This window comes from Podarcis vaucheri (assembly GCF_965113315.1).
Source record: "Podarcis vaucheri genome assembly, chromosome: 7".
Taxonomy (NCBI): domain Eukaryota; kingdom Metazoa; phylum Chordata; class Lepidosauria; order Squamata; family Lacertidae; genus Podarcis; species Podarcis vaucheri.
In genome coordinates, this window is record NC_138765.1 from 36,830,558 (window position 1) to 36,840,813 (window position 10,256).

Below are 10,256 nucleotides of genomic sequence, written 5' to 3' on the forward strand. Positions count from 1 at the left end.
CTGTAACTACGACAGTTAACATCATAGATACCAGGGGTGTGCAAGAGAAAGTATGCATGTACTCACTTAACTTTTCCAAGGGATTTGTGCAAAAGTTGGGTCCAGTAGAATTAATCTGAGCCTTGAGAGCACATCGTGTGGGAAACGGGTGTCCAACTGCCTCCTTCAGTTCTAAGTACTTTTCAAGGGAGAAGGTGGTAAGGAACCTCATCATCTCATGATCAAGGGGGCACTGAGCCAGGAGTTCAGGGGCTTTATGTGGGCTGGGAGACATCATTGTGGCAGTGCAAGTCAGACTGGCAAACTGGGTCTTAAAATAATGTTTTCTCAATTCTTGTTCATACTATAACCACATTTGCTATAAAATTGATTCTGACCCAGATTTGGGATTGAAAATGTCTTGATGGTCCTGCTAGATGGTCTATACCAGTGGAGGGTGCGTGCGAGTATATTGGCTCTCCTATAGCTTTTCAGCTTTTAATACTAATATGTTTTGAAGGGAGGGAACTGGCACTACACTTTAGTGACTTATCTGGCTGATAGCAATCCTAGGGGACTGCTGCTCTGCCCCAAGGCTCCTCTTGGCTGTGTCACCCTCCTGTGCCCTCCCCATTCATTTGCTCAGGGGCCCTTTCATTTCTTGGATGGATTTTTAAATGTCATTGTAAGCTGCCTTGGGAACTAAGGCTGAGAGATGGGGAACAAATACATAATTGCAAGGCTTGATTTAAATATGAGGCAGTGTGGGGAGACAGACTGTTTAATAATGCATCTCTGTCTTCAAGCAAACTTATACATTAGCATTCACCATATACTGTCAGTACAAAACATTTATTTAGTGTCAACAGTGCATAACACCCCTCTCAATTCCAGACTAAGGTTGCCATATTTTGAAGAACAAAAAAGAGGACACATTTGCTAACTTCTACTTTTAATTACCTTATGGTATGTCACTTTCAAATGCACTTTGTTCTTCTTTCTGATGTTGTCTGGCCCAAGCATATTTCTCTGTAGATCTTATCTTATTCAACAACTGCTTATTGCTTAAGAGATAAGCATGAAATTCCTTGCAAGTAAAGTGCTTATAATTATATTGTACTAGCAATATACTCCGCAGCGATTCCAAGGATAAGTGGCCTCTTTCTTTGCTCCACCAACTCTGCATCAAAGAGAAAATGTGTTCCATATTTGCATTATCATGTGATGCAACAGCAAAAAAAAACTGTGCAATCTTCAAAAGTTCTGAGTGGCACATGTTTTGGGAAGTCTCAAAGTACTTGGTCCACTTCTGATGTGCCTGAAGATTAATGAACCTATCATCACCTTTGCATTGATCCACAAACTTCTTGAGGTTGCAGAATTGATCAAAGCACTTCACATCATCTATGGAAACATCCCTGTCCAGGAGAAATTTTATGGAAAGTTCTACCTTATCCCACTCAAGTGACTCACTAAGAGACATCCACATGAAGCATGAAAACTCTTTCATGGACTCCATCCATTTCCCCAAATATTCTATGCAGCTGTCATATAAGCTATTTACATCTGCATAGAATTTGTTACACTCTGCACCAAGACCCTCCTTACGCTTTTCTTCTAGAAGGCTCTTAACTTTGAGGGACATAAAGTTGTTGCTTTTATGTTCATTGAGCACGTTCTGAACACAAAGCAGAACTTTCAGAACCTCTACAACTGAATTATTTTCCCTTTCAAGTTCTAAAATGTATGAGTGAAACATACTCATGAGAGACTGCAAGTGCAATAAATAAACCTCACTAAACGCGTGCTCAAAAAACCTTTTTAACACTGTTGGTGGATTATTCTGCGAGAGAAAAAATGCCTTGACAGCTGGAAACACGCGAATGAGTCTATTGACGCCTGGAAATAATGACAACCACCTTGTCTTGCTATGAGATAGCAGCTTTTTGTATTCAGTATCTACAAATTCACAGTACTCTTTTAACTGCTCCGTTCGGACTGTATAGATGTGAAAGTACTGGTATATCTTGAAAATGATGCTCTCAACATCAATGTCCAAAGTTTCTGCTGCCTGATGAACACAATTATTCAAAATGTGTCCTGGACATCCCACACCAATTAAAGTTTTGTTATCTAGCTCATTGTTCAACTTTGCGAACACATTTCTTCCTTCTGAATCCCATCGTATCCCTCCAAACATTGTGTTGCAGTTGTCACCTATGAATGCTATGCATTTCTTTAGCAGTCCTTTACTTTCAAGAGTTTCCTTCACGTATGACAAGATTGTATCTGCAGTCTCATTGGGTTGGCTTTGCATTTCAATTATTTTGGACTGCAAACCACCACTTTTCCAGTCAAAATACTGAATAACTATTGGAAACACCTTTACTGAACCATGGTTACTCCCATCAGTAGAAACTCCACAATAACATACGTCATTTTCTTCAATGCTTTTCAAAACATTTTCCAAACAATCGGGTGCCAAGACAGAATTTACAATTGCTTCTGTCTTGGTTTTTGCACTTGAAAACTTCCTTGCGATATTGGAATCCGGGAATGTCGTCTTCAGTAGGCCTGATGTGCACGCCATCACATTATAACTGTTGTGGTGCTTAACAGTGTGAAAAGCAAAAGTTCCTTCAGCTGCAGTTACTTCATCTTCCAATTTGCTACATGGTTTTATGAAAAAGTCTGTTAATTGTGCTGAGGAAGCTTCGCCTCGAATTGCTTTTTTGTGTTTTTCGGACTCCACGTGTGATTGCAAGTCACGTCCTCCTTTATTTGCCACAGAGACAAATGTACCTGGTTTACATATCATGCATTCACCTTCAAAATCATCTCTACCTCTTCTAAAACAGGTATACTTCTTCTGTAGCCCAACAGAAAATTTACATTTTCTTTTCGGCATTTTGTTGTGTCGAAGCACTAAATCTCAGTTTTGCCTGAAATGACTGAACCAGAAAGCAAAAACAGCTCTTGAAAGTAGTATGAAGAACTTAAGAAGTTTATACAATTATCCATTCCATGTGGGAAAATATTAGTCCAAGGTGTTATCCTGAATTTAAGGAGAATTTCAAAAGTTCATGAGGTAGGTTCTGCAGACTTCAGAAGTGTTTGAAGTGGAAAAGTGACTGAGCTGGTTTTAATCCCAATTTGCTTTTTAGTCAACGTTTTCCCTTTCAACCGAAGCAGACTCTGCAGGTCAACATCCAGCTATCTTTTGTCCCCCACAAGTGAGGCAACAGGTTGCAAAATATCCTCATGTTCAGAATCCAGATCACCTAGAAGGCCAGGCTGGGAAGAAGAGACAAGACACATTGCAATCAGTGTTCCTTTCTCCAGACGTGAACACCATGTACTTGTGAACAAGGAAGTCTTAAAATAAGAACATGCAACGAAATCCACACCGATTGCGCTGGAAGCATACGCTAAAGTCGGCAGAAAAAAGAGGTGAGAATGTCTTACTGCAGGGTGAAACGGTGATACTATAATGGGAGGCAGGCGCGAAGGAAACCGGAGGAATTAAAACTGTCACCAAGCACGCTAGCAGAAGAGAAGGCAGTCCTCGGTGAAAGGAGGAGTTGCAGTTGCAACCCCAAGGCATAAGAGTTACTTGGGAAAAGTCCCCGTAACGCACCGTGTAGCTTACTTCTGAGTAAACACGCAACAGGACGGCGCTGCAAACCACCAGAGGTGGCAAGCTCGGATCCGGGACCCGAGGAAAAGAAAGAGGGGGCGGAGGAGGAAAGGCGCCCGCGGATCTCAGCGCCTAACCTGCGGGACTGCGCGCGTGTTTCCTGCCCTCCATCTCCCCTCCATAGCTGTCAACCTTCCCTTTTTTTGCGGGAAATTCCCTTATTCCAGCGCCGTTTCCCGCTGCTATCCCGGATTGTTAGATATCCCGTAGACTGTCCCCGGGACAGGTGAGGCTGTTGATCCCTTATTTTCGAATCTGAAAGTTGACAGCTATGCTCCCCTCCCATTTCATAGCCAGGTAAAGTCGGGTACGACTCCCCCCACCCCAGGTTGCCCTATCTACACTCTCCCTCGCAACCCGCCTCCAACTGCCGCTCCTCGACCAAGCCGGACCCCAACGGAACTTGAGTCCCATTATTTTTCCCCCTTGGAAGAAGAAAGAAGACGGGGGAAGGACGGAGAGGCCACATGCTCGAGGTAGGGGGCGAAAGACCGAACTATGGGAGCCTCAGAGCCTGGCTTCTCCTCCCTCTCCCCCCCCCGGACGCGCCCCGCCCCCCACACGCAAACATTGTTTCCTCCGCCTCCTCTTCCCTCAGGCCGGTCGGCGGTGTGGAGGGAGGAGGAGGAAGCGGCGTCGCCGCCGCGACTCTCACCTGCCAGCCAAGTTCCGGCAAAGCACAGCAGCTCCAGTCGGGACCCCGGATTTTGAACGCTCCTCTTTGCCGCCGTTTCTCCCCCGCCGCGCCCACAAGGCCTCGCTCCAGTCTGCCAGCCAGTTCCAAAATGGCGCGGCTCAGGCATCCGCGATGCCTTGCGAACAAGCCTCGCGAGAGCTCGCCGCCAACAGCCGCCGCGAGCTGCCGACGAGACTTGGCTGCGGGCAGGTGGGCTGGAGGAAGGGTCGTGCGCGCGCCAGACGTTGCAATTAATTTGAAAGCAAATAACGGAAATTTTTTAGTTTCCCCATTCGCCTCCGTCATCCAGCCCGGAGAACGAAGAGGGCGCCTGGACAGCGCCACTTCGCGGCCGCTCTGAGGAACTTCAGGAAAAAGGAAGAAGAAAAGAGCCCGTGCTTGTCGCGCTTCGCTGACGTCATCGAGAGACGCGGTTGCCAGGGCAGCCAACGCCGAGGAAGATGATGGAGGAGAGCGAGGAAGAGCGGCAGCGACTTATGCTGAGGAGGAGAGTGGTGACGCTTCAGGTGCCGGAAGCAGATTAGTGGGTGGCATCGGTTGGCATAGTGCACCTGCCACTCAAGACAGACCTAGGGGTGCTCGTCCTCATGGTTTGGCTTCCTATCATGGCCTCATCCCCCTGGGGACCCTGAAAATGTGTAAATACACATTTCACCCATCCCACCCCTTTCCTCAGTGATTCCCTTGCAGCAAACAAACTGCTCTGCTGTTTATTTTGTGCTGCTGCTGCTGCTGTTTTTAAATGGAAATGGTGGCTTCTGTTAAAGAATGCCCAGAGGGAAAAGTTCCCAAAAGTGGTGGTGGTAGCATGTAATATATAAATATGCACACATACATATGCCTTTTGCTCCTCTTTCTTTCCTTTCCTGCCTCCAGCATCTCCTCTCTTGGGATTGGGGTCAGGAGCGCAGTATACTAGGACTGCCAACTTCCTAACTGGCCTTTCTCCTGCATCTTCCACAGCAGCCTGGCAAAGGTGGAGATAGAAAAACCATCACTATATAATTCCTGCTTGTTGGGCTACTTTTTAAAGCCACAAGACCAGGAAGTGGGGGGAAGGGGACTCATGGCAACCCTAGAAGACTGGCCTGTGTGCACTTGTCTTATTAAACCAGGCTTGAGCTAATGACCTTTAATTCCTTCCTAATTTGTGATTGTTATTTTTTTATGATTCATTTACTTCCTAGGCTCATGTCAGGGGTTACCTGGTCAGGAAGAGATTTAAAAGCTTAAAGGGGGAATATGAGAGCATCGTCAAGGAGATTGAAGGGGATCTGGATTGGCTGAAGTGGAACAGTCATTCCATGCCTGTGCCGGTGTTTCTTCCAAAGGTACGGTTACTGGTTCTTTCTGCTCTTGGTAGAAGCTGGCAGTGCTTATAATTTCGCTGGCTTTTAATTGCACGAGGAGGAAAGAGAAGAGGGAAATGAAAACTGACATCAGTAAAAGTGTGGGTGATACTTAATGTTGCAGCCATGCATTGAAAATGGTGCTCTTCTTCCTCTGTCTTAAATGTAGTCTGTCCAGAAACCAGTAAAAGCCAAGGAATTAAGTGTCCAAGAGCCAGGGGCCAACAAGAACAAGTTGCATGAAAAGGAGGCAGTGCTTTGTCGTCAAGAAGAGCTACTCTCCAAAAAAGACCTTGATTGCAAGATGCAATCACCAGCTGAAGTGGTGGCAGAAACTGAGGCTGAGGAACATCTTGTGGGCAGGCCCCCTGGGAATGCTTGCAGCTTGCCAGGAGAGAGTGAGGAAGGCAAGCACCACAGTAGCATGTTGTCCGAATGGAGCAGCATGATCCTCAACATGGAGTCTCCGAGGATGAGCCAAGGTAAGGCATGTGGAACAATTTGAGACTCCAAGCTCCCACCCACTGTCTTCCTTTGCTTTGCAGTACAGTTGCTGTTTTTCTCTGTTCTTCAGCATCATCACCCAACATAGTGCTTTTTGCTTATGCTGAAAAGGCAAGTCCCTGCCCCAGTAAACTTACCTGGTAGTGGGGGGCAGGGAAGAGGAGCCAACCGGAGGGGAGAGAAAAGGGGGGACAATCTAAGAGTGGTTTCTTGACCTTTTGTGCACCTCTTGTTGTGCAGAGCTTCATTTCCAAAGAGTACCAGAGATGCCCCAAGCTGTGCCTGACCTCCAGTGCTACCGAAAGCACCTGGCCATGGAGCTGCTGTGGTTGCAACAAGCGATTGCCAGCCGTAAGAACGTAAGAGCTGGTCCTCAAGGAACCATGGGGTGTCTTCTGTGCATGGGGAGGAGATGCTAGGAGAGCCAGTGCTGTGGTGCGAAGCTGTGACTTCTTGTTCACACCTTTTAAGATGCCTATAGCACCCTCCAACCATTGAGAAAAGAGCTGGTGGGTCTGGGATGATCCCTCAGCTTTTGTTTCTTTGAATCTCAGTGGGTGGGTAAAAGGTAAAAGGTGGGTAAAGGGACCCCTGACAAGTCCAGTCATGAACGACTCTGGGGTTGCAGCGCTCATCTCGCTTTACAGGCCGAGGGAGCTGGCGTTTGTCCGCTTCCGCAGACAGTTCAGCACCAAATAGCTAAAACTGGCAAAGGCACTATCCATTGGAGTCTAATGGGGGTACTGGTGCTTATTACAATTTAATATTCATTTCAGAACCAATGGTGCCCTAGGTGCTGTACAAAGGACAAGATTTCATCTGCAACTCATTTCCTTATTTCTTCCTTTCCTCTCTCTTTTCTCCCTCCCTCCCTTCTTCGTAGTATTTGATCCTGAAACAGAAGTTGGGGAGCCCAGAGTGACTGCCTACTTGGAGGTCTCCAGCCTATGTTCCCAGTCAAACAGAAACAGATGTAACTGCTCTTACCAGCCATCAGGGGGAAGAAAGCATTGGGGGAGCAGCTCCCACCATGACTGCAGGAAAAAGCTTGTAGTTCCCTGGAGCTGGCTACTCCACATGCCCCCAGCTTTGATGTTTGTGAAAGCAACAGTGAAGATTCTCTTCCGATTTATCTGTTGTGAGTGAGGCTCAGAGCCCATTTCTACAGACTGATAGCTGGTCTACCTTGGATGAAATCTGAACTTTACATGAGCTATTAGCACCCTTTATGGTCTCTGTATTGGCTTGTTCTGCTGTCTGTTGGTTGTTGACCTTGGCTGCATGTGGATGATTTGACAGAAGGAGGTAAGTCCCGAATTGGAGGCGGAGCTTTGTGGCTTCATAGAGTTCAGCTCCCATAACTGTACTCCAGAGCTTACAAATATCACTGTGAAGTGACAGACATGGCTCTTAACCTTTGTAGAACAGGCTGCATTCAAGCCACACAGTGTTTAGATGTGCATCAGCACACCCACAACCACCTCTCCATCCTCCATGGACAATTTCTAAAAAGATTTAAATGCACACCTGTGACAGAGGGTGTAGTGCAGAGACTTTTAAGGGAAGATGGATGAAGGAAAAGCCGATACAATGGAGAACACACAAGAGGATAACAACTGGGTGGCATCATCATGTAGGTGTCCCATAATAAATGAGGGAACAATGTGTTATCTCTTCTAAATGTGCAAAACAAGTGCTGTTGGACTCTAGGGGAACTGCAAGTGTCTAACGTAGACAACTCCTGAATGTCTCTATTCCATTACTTATTTTGCTGTTCTTGTTCTCATGTTGCACTAGGCCAAACCATGGCTTACTGAGAGCAAAGAAGAACTCAAGTCCACTATGGTCTCCCTGCTACTTGCCTTACTCCTACTTTTGATGAGATGCTCTTTAGAAGGTGCCCCATGCAAACAGGACCTCTCTGCAGCTAGAAACTTGGATTTTCAAAGGGATAAAATGGCTATCAAGAGCACTGGCCAGGCACCCAATACCCTGGTCCCAGGCTTCTTTGGGGAGAGGAGAGATATGGCCGTGACTACTTGAAACTAAACAAGCACATGCACAAGCCTGGCTAAGAACCAGTTTCCTTCAGAACCTCTAGGCTCCCAGTTTGGCAGAGCTCCAGGCAGTCCGTTCTGGCCAGAAAGAAGAGACTCTGTCTGAAGTTTTGGCTTCCTGTTTCCTTCAAGGGGTTGAAGGGAGTTTCCGAACCTGTATTTTTTTGGGCAGTTTGTATATCATGGTTCCCTCTTAAAGAATAGATGTCGCTTGATAAGTGGTATGTTCTATGGCACGTGCCTTTGTTTGTCCTGCTTGTAACCCTAAAGGGACTCAAGGAGGCAGGTGACTAGAGAGAGAATGTTTAACACTGTTTGGGGTCTCATCACCCACACTTGTAGGGATCAAGACATTTGCCCCCTTTTAAGGGGACGGGAAGAAATTCACTTAGACAGTTAACCTTTCAACTCTTAGCTCTGGCACTACCGGAATCTCTTAGACCAGGCTTCCTCAACCTTGGCCCTCCAGATGTTTTTGGCCTACAATTCCCATGATCCCTAGTTAGCAGGACCAGTGGTCAGGGATGATGGGAATTGTAGTCTCAAAATATCTGGAGGGCCGAGGTTGAGGGGCCCTCCTTTCTATTCCTCCACCCAAACTGAATTGGGTATGTCAGGTTTTAATTTCAACAGTAATTGCCAGCTAAATGATGTTTGTTTTGGTGGGGTGGTCATAAGCCTCACTCATTAACTTCCCCCTTACACCAGATAATATAAGGCAAATGATATTAAGCCTCACTTAAGAAGCTGGCATAATAACCTTCCCATGCACAGACAGAAAGAAGTGGCACACAAGCCTTGAAAAAATGTGGGGCAGGATAGGACCCAGAAGGATTTCAGGGTGACTGGAGACACTGGCCTTGGAGATGCTGTGTGCGTGAAATCCCAACACAGTTGATGATGTGGATACAAAAAACAGATGTCACATTCCTAACTTTCAACAGATGGGAAGAGGGAAGACCCTGGGCTGGCACAGGCTCTCTTTGGGGCATGTGGACCCAGAAGCCTTGCCTTCTTTTCCCACTCCCTAGATGCAGGATGGCTTCCTTCCCCCAACACCCTTTCTCATCCCCTCATCCACTGCATTCCAGGCAACTTCCTGCCCAGCCCCCCCCCCCGCCTGCAGGAAAACATCTGGCTCCAATTAGAGCAGCAGGAGGAGGAGAGGACGGGCTATTTTTATCAAGCCAAACTAGGGAGGAGTGGGATAAAGAGCAAAAGGAGCAGGGAGGAAGGGGTGTGTGCCTTGAGCCCTTTTTGTCCCAGGACCAATGACCCCAAATGTCCTACCAGGGGCCAGATGCTGTCAGGGGTGGGGTTTGTTTTCTTGGATGGAAGAATTGGTGGCTTTCCCTAATTGCAAAATAAACTCTTTAAGTATCTGATTTTCAGCTGTGCTTGTCCCTGCTCTGCACTGCCCATTCCCAGCCCAGACAGATTTACTCTGCTCTCACTCTCCACCCCTCCCACATCACCAGTGCTGTGTCTCTGGGGGAAAGCATGCAGCTACTGGACAGAGGCTTTGACCCTGGGAAGCCAACCTCAACCTGACGACCCCCTCGCCCTTCCCACCAGCCTGTTATGTTTTCCAAGATTGAGTCAAGGGACAGGTGGGGGTGGGGAGGAGGTTTGTGGGAACCAAGAAGAGGGCTCCCAAACAAGGAAGGTCAGTAAGGGCCTTCAAGTAGCATGGGTACAAAAAACTCTTCTTCCAATAACACAGGGAAGGTCTGGTGCAGAGGAGAACCAGCCTTTTTCAGGAAAAGACTAGACATCCTTCATGTTGGCTGGTCTGTGCGTGTGTAGATGGGGACAGAGAGAAAGTTAAAGGAAGTTATACTACCAAAATATGCTTGGAACATGGCCAAGAGTCTCTCAGACTCACCCGCCCTCTCAAACCTCCCATCTGGCTCCTTCCTGTGCATTAGGGGGCTTAGAGAGAGAGGCATTGGCAAAGCATCTCAACCAAAAGA

The 10,256-nt window shown here is 47.0% G+C and overlaps 1 protein-coding gene and 1 long non-coding RNA gene across 2 annotated transcripts; one reads left to right on the forward strand and one right to left on the reverse strand.

Moving 5' to 3' along the window:
* Positions 1–708: 708 nt before the first annotated feature.
* On the reverse strand, positions 709–4,543 carry LOC309537680. The gene is made up of 2 exons (XR_014221968.1): positions 4,332–4,543; positions 709–3,273 (listed from the first exon to the last, which is right to left on the reverse strand). It is a non-coding gene; the product is annotated as an uncharacterized lncRNA (long non-coding RNA).
* A 59-nt stretch (positions 4,544–4,602) lies between these two features.
* Positions 4,603–9,668, forward strand: LOC309537682 (IQ domain-containing protein C-like). The gene is made up of 5 exons (XM_082232581.1): positions 4,603–4,879; positions 5,561–5,704; positions 5,892–6,204; positions 6,467–6,585; positions 7,110–9,668. The coding sequence occupies exons 1-5, from the start codon at positions 4,814–4,816 to the stop codon at positions 7,146–7,148; spliced, it is 681 nt and encodes a 226-aa protein (XP_082088707.1). The 5' UTR covers positions 4,603–4,813; the 3' UTR covers positions 7,149–9,668.
* The last annotated feature ends 588 nt before the right edge of the window (positions 9,669–10,256 follow it).